General features: G+C 42.8%; 1 protein-coding gene across 2 annotated transcripts; it reads left to right on the top strand.

Annotated features, from left to right (window-relative positions):
• Positions 1 to 1,045: 1,045 nt before the first annotated feature.
• LOC135263343 (steroid hormone receptor ERR1-like) lies at positions 1,046 to 21,107 on the top strand. Of its 2 annotated transcripts, XM_064351260.1 has the most exons (8): positions 1,046 to 1,435; positions 4,698 to 4,813; positions 15,220 to 15,603; positions 16,289 to 16,405; positions 16,695 to 16,808; positions 17,186 to 17,353; positions 18,764 to 19,033; positions 20,272 to 21,107. In XM_064351260.1, the coding sequence occupies exons 3-8, from the start codon at positions 15,225 to 15,227 to the stop codon at positions 20,523 to 20,525; spliced, it is 1,302 nt and encodes a 433-aa protein (XP_064207330.1). In that variant the 5' UTR covers positions 1,046 to 1,435; positions 4,698 to 4,813; positions 15,220 to 15,224; the 3' UTR covers positions 20,526 to 21,107. The 2 variants fall into 2 exon arrangements, with proteins under 2 accessions (XP_064207330.1, XP_064207329.1); XM_064351259.1 differs by lacking the exons at positions 1,046 to 1,435; positions 4,698 to 4,813 and adding an exon at positions 6,069 to 6,619.
• The last annotated feature ends 3,491 nt before the right edge of the window (positions 21,108 to 24,598 follow it).

Raw genomic sequence — 24,598 nt, forward strand, 5'->3', positions numbered from 1 at the left:
TGTAATAATCGCAATATTACGCCGAAATACTTTTTCCTTTTAGATTGTCAAGTTACCGTTAGGATTTCAGACCTCCTCTACCGTTCTCATTAGACACCACTGCCCTCCACTGCCTTGGCCTCGTGCCAAACCCTGTTCCGAGCACGAGTTGTCGAGGGTCGCCTGAAACAGGTTCAGTCGGGTCAGTGTCACAAGACTGAATGGGCTGTGAGCGACTACGAGCCACTACATTTTCCATGCCATCTAAAGCGATGTGTGATTTACAGTGCTGGCGTGTTTCAAAGACGAAGGAATTCCAAAGCATTGCCGGCGGCCTTATAGAGAGGAATTGAATGGTTAATGCTTGGAAATAAAAATGTTCGCTTGTGTCTGCAGTGTCAAATCCAAGTTGGATCAGAATTCCGATTGTTGAAGAACACTGAGACATGCTTTCCCCTCCTTTGGTCGATAAAACCGCATGCTGACTTAAGCTACCAATGTTGTGTTAGAATGTGCATTGTTCACGGCACGTTTCCAATTCATTTAAAATGAGATGTTCAATAAAAACAGTAGAAAAAATGTGAAGTTATCAGTTCGTTCGCGTTACTCGCGCTGTAGCCTATAAACCAGGACTGACAACTTATAGCCCGACACAATAAATAAATAAACAACTGTGATTTACGAACAAACAAATTACACCATTGTGTTTTGATTGTTACTTGTTCGCTCAGAGATTACTTTTTGTATCACTACATTTGCATTCATTTGTCTATTCATATTATAACATTGCCAATTTTTATTATTTTAAGCAATGCTTTTTTTAAATCGTAATATAATAATAGCATCAACAAATAAAAATAGCCTATAGAAATCAATGCAACTCATTAAAATCATGTAACTGAGTGAGTCAGACCAACGTTACATTACAGTAGGTCAATTTTTCTTTATGGTAGCAATGCCGATGACGGCAATGGAAGGGAGTTGGATTGGAGGGAGCATGCGGACGTAACGGAGAAACTGTATACGTAAACGAGAGAGGGAGGGGAAAGAGCTCGGGATGTACGTGGAACTATAGTAATACTGGCGGAAGACGAGAGCTCACTCGGATAAGAGACCGGTTTAAGGCAAGTGGAATCGATACACAGACAAACGAATAACAAGATCCGGATTAGTGTTCTTTTGAAAGTTTAAAGGACAAATATGTTATTCTGTCCTCGCCGACGTTTAGCTACCTTATGATTTTTTGAAGTAAGCAAATGCTTTGAGAAACGTAGCTAGGTTGATTTTATTTTGAAGGACTGGCGATTCAATATTGACTATTGAATAGGAATAGGACACTGGTGTGGACGAGATTTATAGGCTAACTGGGGCGACGGAATCATCAGTGGGTCATATAGTTCCAGACGTTTTGGCTTGACAGAGACGCCGAGTCCCGAAGATGATTCTGCAAAGACCGGTAAGAGTTGGTAGACAAACACCGCTTAGTTAGGACGTTTGACAGGAGCGTGGCACCAATTTTCTTCTGGCGACCGTGAGTGTGTGCGAGCGTGCGTAAATGCGTGCGATTTCTCCCCTGCTGATTGTGAGAGTGCGCAAGTTAATTTGACAGAGCACGTGTGTAAGGTATCGCAAGATTGCATATTGTAATTGGGCTTGGATTGTATTAGCTAATTTGCCATTCAGATTATGCTGACACACCAAGAATTCCACATTTTCTCCTAACACATGAATTCATTTGTGATATATGATACAATATCACGAAAAAGTATCGATGATCGTTGCTAAATTTTTATAATATTCAAGAGTATGATTCCAAATATAATGTCTCCATTTATAATTTCATATATCATGCAATGGTATATTTAATGCAAATATCAAATCCAATAAATGTACATTAGCCTCAGAAATGCATCCATTACTCTTGCACAACTGCCCGTCACTACCTCTGAATAACGGAGATGCCTTCCAAGAGTAATAAGTGAGCTATCCATAGCTAGTAGTCGCCTGACCATGATCTGCTTCCTTTTTCTCTCTGAAGTCAAATCAGATTATGCCACAATCTTTTGCTTCTTTTTTCCATGAGAGTTGCTGGTCGTCTGTCTATAAATATCCCACACAGACTCCAGAAATAGAATCCCATACACTGTGCTGCCTGAGCAACTGAAGCTATCAGCATCAGAGTATTCGAGGTATTCTTGAGACGTAATGACGCATACATTTGACATATCCCTCTGCATCTCTCTCTCACACACACACACACACACTCAACATCAAACATAAGAACGGTCTTGTCTGTTTCTATTGTCTACTTTTTAATTGTTCATTTAGAAGTGTGTCTGCAAAGCTTGAGAAGTTGTGTAATATATTGTTTATTAGGTATTCTGATATCATTATCAGTATTATGACAGGAAAGATTTCCAATGACCATCTTTTAAGAGTATGCATGTATGTAACCAATGTATGTACAATTTTGTGCTTCTGCTTCTGTGCATATCACCACTTCTCCCCCTTACAAAATGTGGATTAAAGTAGTCTCCGTGTTTTTCCAGATTCTTCAGAATTAGTACAGTAAATGGCTGCATATTCACAATAATACCCAATAATTATGAGCAGCTTTACAATTCTCTGCACAGTCCCTGGAGTGGAGTGTTAGTGATTTAACATGAGCTGGGGAAAAATCCACTGAACTGTGGCCTTCCAGTCCCAAGATTGAGTAACCCTATTCCAAGAAGCTGAAATCAGTTTTGCAATTAACTTTTAAAAGAGCTCAGAGTTCACTGGTTGAGATCATGTTGAAGTCAGCATAAGCTGAATCTAATCTGCAGCATGTTTGTAAGACATGTTCAAGTCTAAAATGACTATCATAGGAACCTACCATATCACAGGTGTCTGTGGTGTGAAATGGCCCCCTGGACACTGTACTTACAAGGCCACATAATCAGTATTTATTAGTTCACATAACTGGGATGTCAGAAAAGATGGTTTTAATGTTGGGATTGAAAAAATATTAGGCTAGATATCAGAATGCACCCTGTACCGTTTTAGTATGGTAATAAGAAATTTCCAGAATTTTAGAAAATTAAGAAATTTAAGAATATTTTAACACATTATATTGCTTATATACCATATTATCCATATGATTTTGGTTTAATAATGACTTATTTAGAAAGAATGTCTGCCTGTATTATATTTATTTAATTTATTGATTGTGCTCACAGTGACTGCTCATGCTGTTTGTCAGCTTTTAGGCTGTCGTTGTGTTCTCACGTTTGTTTACTTTAATCGGTCCATAGACCATCGTTGTATTTATTTTCATCGCGTATTACAAAAGAAAGGATCAATGCTAAAAATGCATCTCCCTTTAGATGGCCTTCACCCCCTCAAACCAGAGCAGGGAACAAAAGAGACATCAGGGAAGCAACCACAAACAAGGCATAGCTATGCTTGGGTAGTGTTTTCACCTTAAACATGCCCTTTGAGAGATCCTAGTAGATGGAAATGAAGCGGTGCTGGCTCCACCTGCTCACTCTGTATTCATTAATGCGCACTGTTTTGAACACAGAGTGACTAAACAAACAATAATTTGCTATTTCTGATGCTGTCAGTTCAATGCTTTTTGTTTCATTATATGGGAGTGATGTTTTTTCTTTCCTGATTCATTCAGTTTGATTTAGAATTTTCACTTAACAGTCACGTGATTTTATATGCTTGAATCTGCTGTATTGCCCTGAATGTGTGTCTAACTGCATTTCTTTTGAACTCTTGGGAATCAATGCATGTGGAGTGATAGTGAGTATGTATAATACAAGAACATTACTGCTTCTGTTTTTTAAATATGAATGAAAGCAGGTAAGTTGGCAGGTAATGCAACAATATGTTTGTCCTTCAGGCAGTGACTTTGACCTTTGGAGTGTGTGTGTGTGTGTGTGTGTGTGTTTGAGAGAGAGAGGGGATAGAGAAAGAAAGAGAGAGGGAGAGAGAAAGAGTGAGGGTCACAGACTTGATCTATGAAGAGAGAGCAGAAAAGTATTGTGAGAATGAAGAACTGCTCTAGAAATGCTAAGAAAAAATAAAATAAGTCAATAGAGAGTAACATGAATCAAACACATAAACTGCCACATACAGTACTAATTGTACATGGAATTCTTTGTATTTATAAGACAACCACTTGAATAAATTAAATACACTTGAAGTGTAGTTTCTTGCTCTAGAACACCAACATGAAAATGCCCTAGAGCTACCAGTAATAGTAAAGCCAGAATGTAATTAGAATGTAAGGAACTTCTGTAAATATCCAAAATATCCTCAATCGCACACAAAATATGTCTGGGCCGAATGAAAAAAAATACACTAAAACTGAAATGTATCAAAAAACCAAGAACATGAACTCTCCCTTTAAGGCCTTTAGGCTTGGTTGTTTTATGTTTATAGTTTAATGTGTGTGTATGTAAGTGTGTATGTAGGTTTGTGTGTGTATGTGTGTATTAGCATTTGCGGATTGACGCCAGCATTTGCAGATTGACACCTCAATCTGGTCTCAACTGACTGTGTCCAAAACAACCTCAGTTTAAGTTTAGTTGAAGCATGAAAACACATTAGTGTTCAACAAGCTACACATGGTGTTGCCTGCATGCTTATATTGTGTGAAAGGTTCTGCCACCATTGTATTTAAGCTTAGAGTATAATTACTGGAATATTATTTTGTGCTTCCTTTCTAGGTTTTCTGATAAACCCAGTGGACAGAAAACCGAAGAGCTAAGCACCTTATAGGAAGAAGAAAGAGAAGAGGCAAACTGTGCAAGAGGCCAGGAGGGAGGGGCATCTCCACACACTGGTACAGATGTGACATTTCTGGTTTAGTCCAAATTGTGTTTCCATTAACATTGTTCATTTCGAAGAATTTCTTAAACCCAATTGAGTTAATGTGATTAAATATTGGGAATTTGGCATAGACTATGGCTCAATTTATTATAGTTTGCATTTTTACTCCTGAATGAACTTCAGCTTTCTGAATAATATAATTTGTTGCATTTGGATAAAAAAATGCAAAGTGAATATTTAATGCTTAAATAGAAGCAAAATGGCTGCTGGGTAGCCCATTCGGTTAAGGCACTATGATGTGGCATATAGATGAGCCCTACAGTCTCAGACTTAATCTGGATTTTGCCAGGGCTGACTGTGGTTGGTAGCCCCATAGGGTAACATACAATTGGCGATTGTGTCACCCTGGGTACATGAGGGTTGAGTCAGTTAGTGGCCCACATTTCATTGTTCTTTAGCAACCCCCGCTAGTTGATAGGGTCAAAACCGCATATGAAATGTCTTCCTCCAACTCATCTCTGTGCGAGCTTGGCTGTGAACTGTGTGAAAAGAAGCAGACTGGTGATACCACTTTTCGGAGGACAACTGTGGATGTCTACGCTCCTGAATTGGCACTGGGGATTGTGCGTGAAGGTGGCTGAATGGACATTCCAAATTAGGGTTGGAATTGGATATATTCAACCCCACACTGGGAATTGGATATGTTCAACCACACGCCAAATTATAGAAGCACTATATATTATTACTAATAATTGGACAAAAGCATGCATGTATATTGTTTCTGAAGTACTTTCTCCAAATACAATTATTTAATTGAAATATTACAGTAAAATATCAAGTTGCAAAAAGGTGAAACATAATTTTATATTGAGAGTCTTTCAACATATGAAAGAGGTTTGAAAATATTTATTGATTGTTTTTGTAAGATGATATCTGAGTTATTCCTATCACCCCGTTTGTACACAACACTCCCATCAGGGTTAGTTTGAGAATGGCAAAGGAAGCCCCACCACTTCACAGGGAAACACTGTTCATGCATAGCTCTTTTCATGTTTTACTTGAACTCAAGCATGATGAGTTTGTGAGAGTACAAAGCCCCCCCGTTCTAATTAAAACAGCAGAAATGTTGCTGCTAATCAGTACAACACTACTGTTCATTTAAAGCTCATCTCACTCCAAAATGTGTCGTTACTGCATGATAAATTACACTCCCCAGATAATTTGTGACTTGTATCACACAAAGTAAAAACATTTTTACAACACAGTAAATACATTTTTGTTGCACATTACAATATAGGCTTGTCATACATTACAAATCTTAATTTAGAGCATTACATTAAGGGGAATGGTGAAGTTCCTCGTATTATAACCTAATTAATTCCCGTGCTATTAATGCATCTGATGTGCCCAGTGCAACTATAGTCGATTAATGGTTAATAGCGGCTGGCATACAAATATTGCTGCCAACTTGACAAACGGTAGAACCAGAGCAAAACCCAAGATCTCTCGTAGAACTACAGAAATTCCTGCCCACACTTTCACTTCCTCTGACCTACTGTACTTCCTTTCCCGCCCCTAAGAGCGTATGGTGGCAATACAACCAATGGTGAGCTTCCCTCTTTTAAAATATTTAAATAAGCATGCAGGACTATGAATATTGATCGTTTCCAGTAGCAGGAGTACGCTCCAGCCTTTCACATTTTAGTATGGCCAGGATGAAATGAGAAGTACACCATTAACTTCATATTACCCTTGTTATCTATAAAGAGTCTATTATTCCGAACCGAGAGAGACATGTTTCGAGTTTACAAGGAAGAAGGTAACGAACGTTTTAGTCAACTGGCTGGCTAGATCGTTATATTGCTAGCTACTGCCAAGCGGTGTTGTCAGTTGGCTAGCTACCTAGCTGAAGTCACGATGGAGTGTTAGTGTTTCATGTGGATAGCTACCGTTTGCAACCGTAGCTGTTTGTTTGGGAACGCTCAAGAATTGTGTATCTGAATAATATTTTTTCTAGCAAGCTAACTTGCACGCCGTTCCCGTGCATTTAGGGACGGTCTTTTTATGTTTCCTTTTTTGTTTAGTGTTTGTTAGCATTTTAGCTAGCGAACTTTGTTGACAGCATGTGTTGATGTTTTGTATACGTTACTTGTGCAGTTTAAAATAATAGTGCAGTCATGGCTACCATTCCAGGCAGCATCAGCCACAACCTATGATAGCCATGGCGATGATAGGTTTTAGAAAGCAACAAAAATGATCATACTATGACCCATAGCTGCTTCATAATGCTAGCTAGCTAACTTTTCGAGTCAAGTTATGGGGAAGTTGCTGGTAGCTACGCGTCCAATTCATTTGTTTTCATGTTGTAGCTAGCCAACTTGACCGATAATAGCTCATAATACATTCCTTTTGTTTTGCCTATCATACACATACTTAGTATTGGCATACATACTTCTGCCAGCATGTCGCCGCTGTTACCCGGTTACAGTCGTAGGAGACCGTGCAACCAAAGCAAAGTAAAAACGCTCGCCACACATGGAAACGCATAGCTAGTTTTTTAACGTTAACTGCACGTGTGATTCGAAGCTTGCTGTATATTGATATTAGTGTAGTCAGCTGACAATGTTTGATAGCATGGTCATTTTGCTGCTGAAGACGAGGTTTTGATGATTCAATGTATTATGCAGTGAAGGGAAGGCCGTCAAAGTGGCAGGGCTTGTACTAAAAAACTTTTGATTAAACAAGAACACAAGGTTCCCATAAAATTGGTAGTTGCTGCTGGGGGTGTGTCACTCTTTCTAATGCTTAAATATTGCCCTGTATAAATAAGTCTAGTTAGCTGTGAGATTTTTTAGTATTAAAAAAACAGCAGTCAGCACTGTATTTGCACTTCACAAGTGAATGAATGAGTCCACTCTGACGGAGTAAGCAAAGTGGTATGGTTGTCCTCTCTCTGTCAATTCAGCTTGTTTGAACAGCTGTGTATTTAGCTGATGGCCACAACATCAGGATCCTGCCTCACACCTTAATCAAGAAGGCCATGGTGTTACAATGAACACTTTTCCTAAAGCAACCGGAACTTTATATTTATTGCAGTTGGCAAGAGCCATGTGTCTGGATTTAGAAAGAAGTCAATTCTGACCCAATTCCTGTGGCATTTTTTTCTAAAGTAAGGCAGATTTATCGCAACCCTCTCTTTCCATTGTAATGAAGAGCTGGCCCACTGATTTCAGCATGAGAACATGCTGTATGGAAACAGAATATTGCTCAAGCCAGAAGGATATACTGTGCTATGCTACACCACAATAGGAGCTGGATTCTTGCTGGCATATTAAATAGGCAGGGACAATATCAGCCAGATAAATAATGTTGGAGCTATTCAAAATTTGAACATGAATTGTGTGCATTGTGATAAACCTGATGATTTTTATATTATAAATAAAGATTCAGAAATATCAACAACTGACTGACAGTTAAATGGAATTAGCTTTTTCCGTTGGTTGCTGTCAGTGATGCCAAGCACATTTGGAACAGATGAAAGTTGCAATTGCCAGATTAATTTGCCTAACTGACATCAGTGGACATGGACCCAGGTTGATCGATTGGTTCTGGAATGTTTTGCTTTGCCTACGTTGTTTGCTTTCGGAGGGCTGCTGTTGTTGTTGGGGTTATTGACAGGGGAGCGATACAGTTCCAAGTGTGCTAGGACTGTGTGTCTGTCTGCTTTGCTCTTCTGTTGCCTTATTTCTGGGGTCTGTATCACAAGAGCAACATTTCCCAACTGTGGCTAATTAATTTTGTGCTTTTACCATATTGGCTGTTAAACAAGATTGCGTGCACGATGCGGCGGGTGAAAATATGCTTGCACCTGATTATATTTAAAGGTTGAGCTCACTAGGGTCTTTACTGCTGCAGTGTTCAGTCCATAACCGTTACACTGACCTTCAGGTTTGATGGATTTACACCTTGCGTATGCAGCACAGTGCTGTAAAACATTCCATCTAAAAACAAATGTACAAAGCGCCGTACAACATTCAGTCTAAAAATGTTCCGAGAGCTGTAGAACATGCGGTTGTCTACAGATTGTCAGGAGCTGCATAACTGCACATGCCTAGGCAGCATGCTATGACCATAAACCAAAGTTGTACTGACTGGCTGACTGGCTATAGTCCCCATGAGCTGCCTGTTTGGGAACGACCAGTATTTGGGGACATCTTCACGCTTGACATTTTACACAGCACCTTGTGTACTGTTTATTAACTTTGTGTCCGAGGTGAAGTTAGTTCTGCGGTGTCAGCTTGTAAAGGGCATTTTGTAAAGTACTGTCTTGCTCAATTTGTTCATCCTTTGTTTGCATTATTGTGCACCTTTTTGTTAAAAACACATCTTTGGCTTGGCAGTGTTCTAGTGCACACGGATAGGCCCCATGGTCTGGTCTCTAATCTGGACCGTGCCTGTGCAGGCTGTGCTTGGCCTTGCAAGGTGACGCAAAATTGGCTTTAGCGTCACATAGGGATAGCAGGATTTCAGCCAGCTAGGTAGATCGCATCTCGTCATCATGCTTGAGTGCCGGTCAAAGGGGCATCTGCAAATCCACCTGGTGAGCTGCACCTAAAGCATCTTCCTCCGGCTGCGAGTCCGCTTGCAGAGTGCGGCGTGTAAAGAAGCAGCTGCTGACATCAGTGTGCTTCAGAGAGACAGCACACATACTTGTCTGTACCTGATAGAGGAGGTTGCGGCTAGGGTTGCAAAGGGTTGGGAAAAAATCCGGTAAATTCCCAGAAACTTTCTGGAAACTTTCCATTGGGAATGTAAGCTCAGGAATTTTGTAAATTTAGCTCATTTTCTGTATAAAATGTTAGCTTCATGAATACGTTTTGGAGGAAATTGACATAAAAAGGTCATTCTAGGTATTGTGGCATGTTTTGGTTAAATATCCCCATTTAATGGAAATTCAGTTGAATTACAGCCCTGCGGTTTGAATTCTTCCATCTCATGTCCAGTGCACTCTTGCATCTCAGGTGCAGTTAATTGTCCGTAAGAAGAAATGCAGAAATGTGTGCATATACAGTGCATTCTCCCATCGCACAGGATACATTATTCAACATTCCTTTTTTTGTTGTTCAGAATTTAAAGTAAAAAGTAAACTCATTTAAAGTTCAACCCAGAACTAAATTGTCATCAATTTTTTATTGCTATTAGCAATTATGTCTGCTTATGATAATGTTAAGGTTTATGTTTCTATATGCATATGACATGTTAAATGCAGCCTGTGCAAATAACCTCCACAATTTCCCTTTTATTCCCGTTAATTCTCATGTATTCTTGTTAGTTCCTGTTAATTCCCAAGGAAAGTTTGCACCACTAACATTCCCGAAATTTTGTAACCCTAGTTGTGACAACAAGCACTCTTAAAAATACGACTGGGCATTCAAAATCAGGGAGAAAAAGATGGTAAATGCAACAATTAAAAGAAATCACCAAAGTTTTGTAATCAAATCTTGGACATACTGATTGGCAGCAATGTATTATTGGCTAAAAGAAGGCGCTATTGCTATGCTTTTAAGTTGTTGTCTCGGCATGTCTTTCACTATACGTGACGTTAATAGCGGCATAAACTAAATGTGTTCAATTAAAAGTACTTTTCTTATGAAGGTGCTTGTAAGTTTGAAAATGGCTGCATATTATTCGCCTTGTTTGGGAAATATTCTGGTGTTGACTATAAGCCCTAAGAGGAAGAAAAATTTTTGCACGTTTTTGAGAAATTGGCTTCTCCGAATGGCACTTGCTAGTGTTTGACCCCCTAGAATTTGCCACATTGCATTGACCACTCTCAATGGCAGCAACATTGGGGCACTTTCCAGGAAGCCTGTCACTTCAGATTTATGTGCATTTATATTTCAGGCATTTAGCAGACAGGCTTATCCAGAGCAATTTATTGTACATACACTCCCTTTAGACAGCTGCATATTTACTGAAGCAGTCATGTTAAATATGTTGCTCAGAGGTGTACAAGTACAGTGCTTCGGGTGGGAAAGAACCCCAGAACTCAGTTCTCTAACCATCACATAGGTGTCTTGCAGTAGACCTTCATGGTGGCAGACAATGCCAGACTCTGGGAATGGAAAGGTAGTTGATGAGATAAGAAACCGGTGATAGGATTTCAGAGCTGCCTCCTGGAGGTAGCATATGCAGTGCCATCTGGTGGACTGATGTGATTATTTATTTATTTTTTAGCTGGTGGTTCAATTAGCCTAATTCTTATGCTAAAATTTTCATTAAAAGCAAGACTGCTTACAAAGAGTAATTTAGTGACATTGGATTTGGGAAAATACTGCGTAAATTTGAAGGAATATGCATCTTTATTTTAGTGATTCAGCAACATCTTAAAATAAGCATATTTTGATCAAATTGATCAACTCATTTCAAGTGATAATCATTGATCAGGTTATTTGTATTATTAATAATGAAGTAGTTCCTTGTGAATTAGTTGGGTTGGATTATAGACTGAGCCAGTGTTTTCTGATTGGAAAATTTCACTTGAAAATGTATGTTTTGCCAAAGTCAGAATGTTTCTGCAGAATAAAAAATAGAATTTCAATATTTAGGCTAATTTTATCGTTTAAGGGGGGACTAGCAAAAGTTTCATTCTAACAAGTAATTGTAATGCAAGTGCCACATCTGCACTGCTTTACGATTATTTTTATACAGATAAACTATAGAGAAATGTCCTGTACGATGACAGCTTATTTCCCTGAACAGAAAATAGAATTCTGAGTAACAGTTAGAAAAGATTGAAAGACACATTCATATCTCTTATAAACCGTATTCATCCAATAATTTTTGACGCTGGCACCCAGTGTCATCTGTTTCCATGGCAGTTGGGGCCCCAATTGTCCACCAGGTCATGCTCAGGACTGAACCTTTTGAATCCATAAATTGTTTAACTTCAAACTGTATTCACTATTAATATGCATAGTACACAGTCTTAAGTTACTGAAGCAATTCCACTCCATGTTATCAGCTGTATTCCACTAGGACTGAGGTGCATAATTTTAAACTCTGAGCATCTGGAATTCATTCTATTTTGCTTTTCAAATTCATAGCAATGATAATTATCTTTAGTGCTACCATTAAGTCAGCCTGTGATCTGACCAACCTTTAGTAGGGTTTTTGTAACACACTCACACACACACACACACTCACACACTCACTCGCACCATTTCCACAATAAAAGGTAGGCGATGAAGTGGGTGGGGTAGAGGTGGGGGGGGTAGACTAGGAGATGAAAATATTCTGCGCAAGGGAGAAAATTCACTAGGATGCAGGCACAAGGTTCTGACATCCAGACAGAGATAATCTTAAGCAGATGTGAGCATATCCTTATTTAGTGTCAATTTTTATTTAAAAAAAGATCAGTTAATTTACAAAGAAAGCCATATATAGAACTCATGCCAGGTCCCTGTACTGCACCTAAGTTTAGTAGTTTGTGTAAACACAAAGCATTTTGTAATATGTAAGTGTGCATATACAGGGATTCAACAAAATAATGGGAATGCCGTACAACAAATATTGTAGTTACTTGAATATGAATATCAAGTAGGCTAACTACTGATTAGGAGTAAGGTCACCTTTAGTCTTTTGAACAGTTTCAGTTCTTTGAATACAGTCTTAAAACTTGTAAACTGTGTGTAGTGGGACACTGGACCCTTCTTTAATCAGGAACACTTTCAGTTTTTGAGGGAGGAAGGAGGCAGAAATTTGCATTCTGCACTTGAGAACTTTGTTTAAACATTCAACAGTGTGTAGATTTGGTGATTGTGGACGCAGTGAACGGCATTTGACTTCATGATGTTTGTGAAACCACTCTTGAATGTGGAGGGTATTTTTTGGACGTGGGGACATCATGAAGGAAGATTGTTTGTTCCATAGGGTGCACCTGGTCTTGTAAAATGGCTTTGTATTCCTTGGCCATTATACAACCTAGCGGAACAATCATCGGACCCAGTGACTCCCATGAGATGGCTGCCCGTACCATTACTGATCCACAACCATGTTTAACAGTTGGCTGCAGACTGTGAGTCGAACGCTTCTGTTGGAATTCTCTAAACGTAAACCTGACCAGATGTAGGAAAAGGTTGTAACGGATGACTCCTCAGACCGTTATACTTGATACTTTCTCCATTGATCAGGGGTCCAGGTTCTGTGCTTCTTGCACCAGGTGATGTGTCTTTGTGCATTTGCCTTTGACACAGGCAGTTTCCCAATGGCCCTGCCGTACATAGCAGCTCTGCGAAGCTCACTCTGTTTTTGTTGAGACTGGGACACAGAGGTGTTGATTCTACCCTGTAGTAATTTTTGAAGCTGTAGCTTTGCTTTATTCTGCAGCCGTACTCTTAAGTGGTCGTCTGTCCCTGTCGGTGAGCTTCGACTTGCGACCACTCTTCCTGTCTGCATGCAGTTTGTTTGTGGTTGGCATATAGTGTTGTCATTTTCAGCACGGCTCCCCTTTCCACGTAATCCACATTAAATCATTTTGCAGTTTATGTGACCAATGGTGCTGCAGTTTGGGCTAGGACTGTTTGGCCTCTTTGGAACTCTGGTAGTTGTCTCGTGCTGTGTCAAGAAACTTGCGTATCAAAGTTTTGATTGTCGGATCTCTTTTATAGCTAATGCGTACTACTAATTGCCATTCAAGTAAACATGGCTCACCTGTGGAATTGCCTTTGTAATTGTGATTTAGTTAGTTCAAACGTATAATTATTTTTATCCGGTGTTTCTGTTACTTTGTTCAACTTCAGTATTTGCGTGTTTAAAGGGTTATTTTCACATGTTGCTTGAGTCTGAACATGTTCATCAGGTGGACAGTGCATCATTTGGGGGATGGTTGAGTATATTGTAACTGGTCACTTCTACTGTACCTAGAACCATTTGCTGGTCTGGCTGGGCCTGGTTGTTAATTAAAGGATTGGAGCTCCTTTCCTCTGGATTAATGACCCTAATCTGGAGGGATTGGTGAGCTGAGATGTCAGATTTACTGGCCCGCTGGGCGCTTTCACAGACACAAACGCACGCCTCCCTTTCCGTACTCACACAGCATGGATCTCGGTCCTTCCTGGCGTCACAAACTCATCCATAATCTTGTTCGTTATCTGTCTCCCCACCGATGTGTGCAGTTCAGACATCTACAGCGGGACAGTTTTGGGTACACTCCCATTTAAATAGGCTCTACTGTTTGGGTTTACCTCACATTTTAAACTCACATTTTTTCTTCTTTGCACTATTTTGTCAGTGTTGATTATCGGTTGGAACATGTTCAGCCAAATGCGATGCTACTTCCTATTCAGACAATATATGTGGTCTGAGCTTGTTTCTCCGTAAATGCATGCAGTTGTGTTCACAGTCCACACGCTTCGTAGTGATCCTGAGGTAACACATGGCTCTGGTGCGGAGGTGTTGTAGTTGCGTACCTGGTCAGCCGATTACTGGCCCAGCTTAAGTAGTCTGCTGCTGCAGAGTATAAACCCAGCAGAGCTGAGGAGGACCTGCTGCTCGTTTAGCACGCGGCTAATCCCGCAAGACCCGGCCCGAACGTTTCACTCCCAAACTACCTTTGAACTAGAATATAAGTCACTTTTGCCAATAGCAGTCTTTGTGTGTGTGTGTGTGTGTGTGTGTGCGTAGACCCTTAAACCTATGGACTGGTCATAACTCGGTGAAAGTGAAAGGTGAATGTGACAGAATTTTCTGTTTATCTTTTGACGGTGTTCTCTCATTAACATTCATTCATTGTTGTGTGTTTGGTACAAGACAATTCATTTGTAGTTGTCTTTTTGCAATAATGTTGGACAGCTCTACAGTTAGTTTAGAGTATATTAGTTAGGCGCACATTTGAGTTTTAATACATTGAGAATTAAAAATGAAGTATGTTTTGTTTTTTCTTCAGAGTGAAAGCAGGCACAGTAGTACTCTTTCTTTCCCCCAGACTGTGTCTGAGGCCTGCTGTTTGGCTGGTCCTCATTTAGCTCATTCATTTGAAGGCTTAGCCATAAGCGGTGCCTGTGTGAGCTCCTTAGACGTGAGCGTGAGAGAGACGGCCGCCTCGGCGTGTGTGTCACGCTCCCCTCCGCGGAGCCGCCTCCTCACGGGCGCTGCCGGAGATGACAGCGATGAGCGTCTTGCCCTGCGCGCTGCGCTACTGAGGCTGAATGTTAATGAGGTGACTTCAGGCTCCTGCCCTCCGTGTCATTGTCTGTCTTCTCATGTCTCTCTCTTTCTCTTCTGCTGTCTTTGTCCTTCTCTCTTTATCTCTCTCTATCGCTTTCTCTCTCTCTCCCTCTCTCTCTCTCTCCCTCTCTCTCTCTCTCTCGCTCTCTCTCTCTCTCCCTCTCTCTCTCTCTCCCTCCCTCTCCCCTGCAGCGACCATGGCTTCCAGGGACCGGCGGTCCGACCTGCACATCAAGGCGGAGCCCAGCAGCCCGGAGGGCGGCGGCGGTGGGCGGGCCAGCCCGGGGGGCGCCTCCTCCGACTCCTCCCATAGCGGCGGTGGGGGCAACCGGGGCGAGAACGCCGGGCGCTACTCCCCGCCCCTCAGCACCCCGCCCCTGCGCTGCCACTTCAAGGAGGAGGGCGGGGACGGGGGGGAGGAGGGCTCGACGGGGAGTGGCGGCGGCCGGTGCAAGTACGCTCTGAGCACGCTCCCCAAGCGGCTGTGCCTGGTGTGCGGGGACGTGGCGTCGGGCTACCACTACGGCGTGGCCTCCTGCGAGGCCTGCAAGGCCTTCTTCAAGAGGACCATCCAGGGTGAGCACGGCCTAACACGCTCCTAACACCCAGGGCTCAACTCTGTCCCTGCATTACAGAGGCCTCCTAATGAGTCCCTTTCAGTTCACTTCAGTCTTTCCTGTCCAGGAGGTGTGAAACTTTAAAAAGTTGATCTATTTTGCTGCTTTGTGAACTGAGCAGGATGATGAGTTCACAGGTGCACATGAAGCCTTCAGTTGCCATTACCAAAGTCAGTGGACTTCATTTAAATCTTTGGGTTTTTACACCTTTTTATAAAGTGGTGTAAAGCACAACAGTGTAGTGGAAAGCCAACGGACACTCACAGATCCACGTGCCTGTAGGATCACTTTTAACTGTAATTTGGTCCCACATTGCTCACACTGTGTGTATCACAATGTCAGATCACAATGGCAATCTTTTGTGAAGAGTTGTTGTTTAAAGGAACACTTATTGGTACATGCACTCTTAAAATTGTGTGGTAACGGTGAAATATCACCATCGGTGATTTATATATATATATATCGCAGTTTACATTATTACCAGATCTGAGCCCAACCCCACTAGAGAGTCAGAGGCTCTTTTCCTTTCTTCAGTTGGTCTAGGTGAGGCCGGTTGAGAATGAGAATTTCACTGATGAATAATTTACACTGGTGACGGCGGTCTCGGGCGCGCTCACACTGTCTCTCTCTCTCCCTTCGCTCAGGTAACATCGAGTACAGCTGTCCGGCGTCCAACGAGTGCGAGATCACCAAGAGACGGCGGAAGGCCTGCCAAGCCTGCCGCTTCACCAAGTGCCTGAAAGTGGGCATGCTCAAAGAGGGTGAGCCGCTCGCCAAGCACACTGCGCCAGGCGGGGGCGGGGCTTAGCGAAGCAGAGGCTAACGCTCCCGCCCCCCCCCTGTGCGTGAGAAGAGCTGGCCCCGTGCAGAGGGAATGGCGGGAGTGCCCTGCAGCTTCAGGGTTAACCTGACATTAGCATTTAAATCAAACTCATCTTCGGGGCTTCACTGCGTAATGAGGCCTGGGCTGCTGAATGCTGGGAGGTGTCGGGGGGGGCCTTTTCCGGGGATGAGCGTTGACTCTCTTCCCCCCCCCTCCCTCCCCCACAGGTGTGCGTCTGGACCGGGTGAGAGGGGGCAGACAGAAGTATAAGAGGCGCCCGGAAGTGGAGACCGCGTCCTACCAGCCTCCCTCACTCCCTCTGAAGAAAGAGGGCGACCGAGGTAGGAGCAAAGGATGCTGGGGAGGGAAGGCACTAGAGATAAACATACAGATTATAAACGAGGTGTGAATGTGGTCTTTTACCGCAAAATACACTTTCAATAAACGTCACTCATTTGGAAAATTCATTTCCAGGTACTTGTGGTAGATCTGTGCGTATGCAGTGTAGCTGTCATTGATTACAGTATTTGTAAACGTGGACTAACTTAAAACAAAAAGCAACAAATTGAGTCCCAAAACTCAACAGAACGTGTCACGTCTTTGGTTGGGGACAATTTATGTTTGCATTATTTTTATTAAGAGATCTAAAGTGGGCTTTTGGCAACTGTGACATTGCAATAATGCATGTGTGCATGTGGTGTGTGTGTGTGTGTGTCAGGTTCCTCCAACATCATCGTGTCCCACCTGCTGGTGGCCGAGCCGGAGAAGCTGTTCGCCATGCCGGACCCCCTGCAGCCGGACACCGCCCTGCGCACGCTCACCACGCTCTGCGACCTGGCCGACCGCGAGCTCGTCGTCATCATCGGCTGGGCCAAGCACATCCCCGGTGAGGGAGGGGTGGAGAGGCCTGGCAGTTTGGGACATCCTGGGCCCTGTTTGGTCACATCGGCAGTGCACACACACACCTTGGGGCTAGTGGAATTGTTTATTTCAACCTGCACAAATTGAATGTTTTTTCTTTCCACTTGGTTTGGTAATTTCATGGTCTACATTAAAGCCACTTGTGTCCATATGGGTTGGGGGGTGCAGTAGGGCTGTGTTCATTAAAAAAAAAAAACATTAGATGCTGTGAAAGTTTGATATTAATGTATCTGTCTCTCTAAAGTTTAGAAAGTGTCTTGGATTAAAACTCCGTTTTAATCCAATCCGTTTATGTTTTATAGTCATCATCCAGGTGACTGTTTGAATAGACTGTCTTGGCTGCCCGCACGTCTACACAGCATTTTCAACCCTCAGTACAATAATCACAGTGTACTTTGATAACTATATGCTTAATCACGTCTTGGTAAGAGCGTCTGCTAAATGCCTATAATGTAATGTAATGTAATGTAAATTGTACGTAGTAATCAATGTCAGTAATTTGCACAGGTAGAACTTGATTGAAGTATGACCTGGAAAACGGCCGTCGGGGTCAATGTTAATGCATGCACACGGTGGAGCTGCGTAGCAGCTGGGCCCTTTCTAGCTGTCTAGAGACAAGTGTGTAAATGTCTAAACGTTGATAGCTTCAAAGTAAACCTAATTTATGGGTACATTGTGTTAGAATAGTGTTGTCATGGCCTGCTGGCATTGTGACCTCATATATGAGGCTGAGTTCTGATCACACCGGTTTGATCGTACGCTTCAGGGTCCACTTGCTGATCACAGTCGTTTGATCGTACGTGTCAAAGGGTTAAACAAAAAAAACACCAGGACAATTTCACCCACCGCAGCCAAGAATTTACCAACATTCGGCTGGTGGCGGGTGGTCATTTCAGACCCAGGAGGCTGATGCGCATTTCAGATTTTTAAAAATTGCCTGTGTGACCTTTCTCAGTAACTGTTTCCTATTCTGCACTTTCCTCACACTAGCTGCCATTCTTGTTTGTCAACAATGTGCAAGATGTTTTAGGTCTAAAAGCATAGGGTGTTGTACTGAAATGTTTCTACGGCAACTCACACCAATTTGAAGAATTCAAATGCCACTGGAATTGTTGCTTTATGAGTGTAATCTTTTAAAATAGGCTACTCTCATTTTGTAGCCGTGAACCTTAGTTTACATCTTGCTCAGTGGTTTTCCGTTATTTGATAAAGAGGTTAGTTAGTGGGCGTCTCTTGTATGTGGGTATATTTTGGTGAAGGGACATGCCTGTTGGTGGATGAGTATGTCTTGGTGGGTGCGTGTGACAAAGTGGGCATGCCTATTGGGAAGTGGGTGTGTCTGTGCCCTAACTGGCCCCTCCCCTCTGCCTGGCAGGCTTCCTGTCCCTGTCCCTGGCAGACCAGATGTCTGTGCTGCAGTCGGTGTGGCTGGAGGTGCTGGTGCTGGGGGTGGCGTTCCGCTCGCTGGGCTGCGAGGACGAGGTAGTCTTCGCCGAGGACTTCGTCCTGGACGAGGAGATGTCCCGCCTGGCCGGCCTCACCGAGCTCAACGGCGCCATCAGCCAGCTGGCCCGCCGCTACCGAGCGCTGCAGCTGGACCGCGAGGAGTTCGTCATGCTCAAAGCCATCGCCCTCACCAACTCAGGTAGCCCACAGACCTACCCCCTAACAGCTTGGGAGAACATAGAGTGCTTCCCATGCCAAGGGCTGCCTGGTCTGCAACACATTGACCCATTTTCCCTTCTTCAGAAATGGGTAATACCATGTTTTCCGGTTTTTTATTCACTATATGTGACAAATACCGAATCAATAATTCAAGAATGAAAAAATAAAGTCAATTTAGTACACTACGTGTAAAATAGTGTAGAATAAACTCAGACACATTTTTATTGAACACACTGAGGTGTCCATAAAAATCTGTTGAGAGACATTTGCTGTTGTGCAAGTTGAGCAGTTAAGTTGAGGCAGGACCATATATAGCCTTTTGTAATCCTTCGGGTGGTTTAGCCCCTTAACCTTAACTTAACCCTGTTCAAGGCCACCCCAGCAGAGCCCCACAATCGACTCAAGACTATGGCTGGTGCCGTAAAAGGCACTGCAATCTGTTGCCCTTAGTCTCAAGTGCACGCACACACACACACACACACACATGCATACACACATACACACACACTCACTCACTCTCTCTCACCCTCTGTTGCCCTAGATCTCAGTGCACATCAAGACAGGCAACACACACACACACACACACACACACACACACACACACCACTCATCTCACTCTCTCTGCACTCACTCTCCTTCACTCACTCGAACTCACCACACACACACACATCACTCACTCTCCTCCACTTCCTTTCACTCACATCACTCACACACCACTCACTCACTCACCTCTTCTCTCTCACTCCTTTCTCAACTCACATCGACTCACCACACACACTCTTCTCACTTCCTTCACTCACTTACACACAACCCACCACACACTCACTCTCTCTCACCTCTCCTCTCTTCCCCTCAGACTCTGTGTACATCGAGGACATGGAGGCACACACACACAACGCACACACTCACTCTCTCTCTCTGTCTCTCACTCTTCCCTTTCTCAGACTCTGTGTACATCGAGGACATGGAGGCACACACACACACACACACACACTCACTCACTCTCTCTCTCTGTCTCTCACTCTTCCCTTTCTCAGACTCTGTGTACATCGAGGACATGGAGGCACACACACGCACACACACACTCACTCTCTCTCTCTCTCTCTCACTCTTCCCCTCAGACTCGGTGTACATCGAGGACATGGAGGCACACTCACACACACACGCGCACAGACACACACTCACTCTCTCTCTGTCTCTCACTCTTCCCTTTCTCAGACTCAGTGTACATCGAGGACATGGAGGCGGTGCAGAAGCTGCGGGACCTGCTGCACCAGGCCCTGCTGGAACTGGAGTCTCAGCGGCGGCCGGAGGACCCCCGGCGGGCCGGCCGGCTCCTGCTCACCCTCCCCCTCCTCCGGCAGACCGCCGGCCGCGCCCTCACCACCTTCTACGGCATCAAGACCCGCGGAGGCGTCCCCATGCACAAGCTCTTCCTGGAGATGCTGGAGGCCATGATGGACTCGCCATAGGGAGGGGAGGGAGAGATGGAAAGAAAAAGGGAAGAATGTGTAAGAAAAAGAGAGCAGGAGAGGGATTGGGTGGGGGGGGGGGCAGATGGGGGTTAGGCCTGACGTCAGAGTTAGGGGAACAGGAAGTCGAGAGCCAGTTTGCAGGAAACAGATTGAGAGTTTTAGGACTGACTGTGGCGTTTTGGGGAGCAAAAGGACAGGAAGGGCCGACAGTAACTGAAGCTGTTTTGGACATTTGGATGCCGTATTCCTGACCGAAGACGGAAGAAGAAAAGAGAATTTTCGAAGATGTGTACTGTTATAATATGTCCTTATGAAGTGGCACTGGGGAGAATGCCAGTGGTGGAGATGGCCTGTGTTGGCTTGTATTATTTAAACCATCAAGGACTGAGGTCAGAGAGAGAAACACACACTGACTCTCCAGGTAACCGTATCCACCTCAGTAAGCCAGGAGAGCGTGTGTGTATGCGTGTGTAAAAGAACACATATAAAGGCATAGAAATGTTACTTTGAGGAAATACTTATTCAAAAAAAAAAAAATTCATCCAGACAGCTATTTTTTTCCACAGTAGAAAATTGTTACCCAGTATAACCGACTCCGCTGTAACTTAAAGAGTATATAAGTAGTTAGCGTTAGGTTAGCGTATTTCTGTCTCCACTGTTGAAGCCGGCAGGACGAGATTGCGCTTCTTGTCAGGTACAAGAAGGCGAGCGGAACGACAGAGTGACAGGAGCGATGCATAGCCAGATTAAAATGACAGCAGGCAGGAAAGTGACTTTGATAAGAGAGAATGTGCTTTTAAAGAATTGAACTGCGCCCGGGCTGCCACTGCTGGATGGTCTGGGACCATGCGCCACGGCGGGGGAGAAGACGCCCTTTTGTCACGTACGGTGAACGCCAGCCACATGGGGAAAAGGACCGCCGGGGCGACGTGGGAAAGACGGCGAATCCCAAAGAAGATGGAGGGAGACGAGAGGGACGTGATTTTCCCCCTCCCCAGTTACCTACAGACTTTAAAAAAAAAAAAAAACTAAGCAAAAAGCCATACAGGAATGCCTGATGCCCCCTGTGAACTTTGTAAGCCCTGTAAGCTCTTTGATCTGAGTGAAGGGGTCCACTGGGGGGGGTAAGAAATGGAAAAGTGTGGAATGCGGGGGCTGTGGAAGTGGAGACTATCTGTGCAGTCATGCATAATCACACTCACATACGCACACAGCACACTCACAGACACACAGGGACCTGGACACACGCAAGCTAGCGTGCGTTCGGTCACAAACACGCGCCTTTACATTTAAATACATATTAGTAGACTAGCAGCGGGAGCTCACAATTATTGTATGACAAACCATTTGAAACTAATGTTACTACATATTAGCGAGAGGTCATATAGCATGTAGACGGTTGGTACTGGCCCTTTTTCCGCCTGTGTAGATTTTGAAAACAGAATGTGTACTTCATCTGAGAATCTCCATCTTTGCAGTGGAGATCGGAGTAGTTTTAACAGCAGTGCATTTTACTAGCATAAAGTAAGTGAGCTTCATCTTGTCTTTTCAAAGGATAGGCTGGAATTAATAATGCGTTGCTAGTGAAATTCTAAACTGCCCCCAAAAGTGAGAGTATATCAAAATTCGTGAAATGTAATTTAATACATTTATTTGCGATAGTGTTTCAGATATTTATACTGTTTCTAGTTACCAGGCCAACAGTGACGCCATTGCATCTTGTGCATACTTCGCAGCCTTTTTAGAAACTCACAACAAATTCTTATTTGACAGGTGTAAAACTGAATTTTTTTTCTTCTTTCTTTTCTGCAGCATTTAAAACATTCAAACAAGTTTGATCCTAAAATCACCCTCACTTTAATGAACGCACAAATACACATGCGCTTACACTTAAAATACACATGCACAGATAGACACTTGCAGAATGATACACTAAATACACGGAAATGCAGCTCTAATTGTACAGTTGGACACATTCACATGCATATGAAAACAAAATGGCTAGAAAAACAACCGCTACCTTCAGGATCAAAAAAGCAATATGTGACTCACTGTAACACGGCGAGTAGTAATAATAGCCTAATAATAATTACAGTAATAGCAATCACAATGTTGCCAGCACCACACGCTATACAGTGCGTTCTGGGCTGATTGGTCTTGCAGCGTTGAGAACATAGATTATTTAATGTTAATCCATTATAGCCAGTGGGTAATAAGACTGTTTTAAGACTGGGATTTACTATAGTTGTACAAAGGAGATGCTAAAGGGGAAACGTTTTATCAAGATTGTCACCGTAGACAATGTTTTGTATATGCAGGTATAAGATTTAACTTTCTATTTATACTTTTGAATGACTCAGACTGTTGAGACATGGGTTGCGCATGTCTGTAATAAGTGTGTGGGTGTTCATACTGAGTTCACTGGAATTGTGTGGGTGTATTGGAGTCAGTGATAGTGTGTCTAAAATCAGAAAAGCTAGTTTGGCAAGGCAATGGAGGACATCCAAACTGAAAAATTACATAGGAGTGAAGAAACCCTCGAATGGTTTTTTAAAAAAATGAATCAAACTAAGTCAAAGGACATGGGGTGAAAATCAGATGAAACTGTTGAATCACCAATCACATTGTTACCACGGCAATGGCATAACACTGGTGACGGCACTAGAGATCATGTATTAGTTTGTTCTTGCTGGGGAAAGACTCATATAGAGGCTCTTTAATGTTCTGATTCTTTGTGAATTTTTGCCCATCGGACGAAATCTGTTTATTTTCTGTGATGAGGAGAAAAAAGTGGCCACAGGGGCATTTGTAATGATCATCTTGCCCTCATTAACTGGCAAATAAATGTCACTGTGTAACTTAAATACCTGGACAGGAACTCAACTAGACCTCTGCCTCTCTGTGAAAGGAGAACCCACATCCACCTCTGTTTGGTTTTGATCGACATGTTCAAGTTTGGATTGACATGTTCAAGTTTGGATTGACATGTTCAAGTTAGCCATTTGACACGGACAAAACAGACAAAAAACTGTCGCTGTGCGCGACTACAGGAGTTCTGAAGTTGGCCAGAGGACGGAGACGGTTTTTTTAATTTGTGGTTTTCTGGGCCGTTTACAATTACTCGAGCGGACTTCTGTGCATTCCCAGCCCATTCAGAGACAAACAGCTGTTCATTGATACTTGTTAACTTTAGTAAGAGGCCAATTCATGTTCTAATAATGTTGTAATACTGTATGTAAATGTACAGTATTAAACATTATCCATACCCTAGCTGCTTAATGCAGTTACTCAAGACAGGAATTGCGGAGGCTATGGCAATGTGTGTGTGTGCGTGGATGCATGTATGATTGTGTGTGTGTTTGTGTGTGCGTGTGTTGCAGATGGTGTGTCACAGAATGTATTTGGCCAGATCTTTGCACCAGGATGAACTGGACGTGCTGGACTCTGCCTCCATTCACTCAATGATTGCCACCAAAAACTCACTCACTTGGCTGACTGCCTAGCAGAATATTTGTTGATACTTTCAAAATAACCTTACACATTGCTGTGCATTAAAAATGCACTGAAACTGGGGGAAAGCCTGCCCCCAAAGGTTTACATTATTGACCTCTGAAACACAAAAATGCATTTCTGCTCAGACCCCACCCAGCCCTCTTGTTGTCTCTTCACCCATACTTAATCAGCCACAATTTGGATGTGTGAGTGATAATTGCTTTTATTTCTAGACTGGAGGCCTTCTTGACTTTTAGTCATTTCTAGACACGTGAATTATTTGCACGTGTGTTTGGGGGTTGGTTTTGAAGTGAATCCATTTTAGGGCATGAATGTATTTTTGAAATTTACTTTTTAAGCTTTTTAAGTGTGTGTTTGTGTGTGTGTTTTGTTTTAGTTTATAATTTATCATTTTTAAATAATTTTGTATTAAAATAAAAAGGTAAGCCAGGGATCAATGATGCTTGAATCAAATTATATTTCATTTCCACGCTGTACTTGCAATTGTTTCACCTCAGCATCTCCATCTAGTGGTTAGAGGTAGTAAAACACCCTTCATGCTCTGAATACAAGAATAG

The sequence above is a fragment of the Anguilla rostrata genome, chromosome 9 (assembly GCF_018555375.3).
Source record: "Anguilla rostrata isolate EN2019 chromosome 9, ASM1855537v3, whole genome shotgun sequence".
Classification (NCBI taxonomy): Eukaryota; Metazoa; Chordata; class Actinopteri; order Anguilliformes; family Anguillidae; genus Anguilla; species Anguilla rostrata.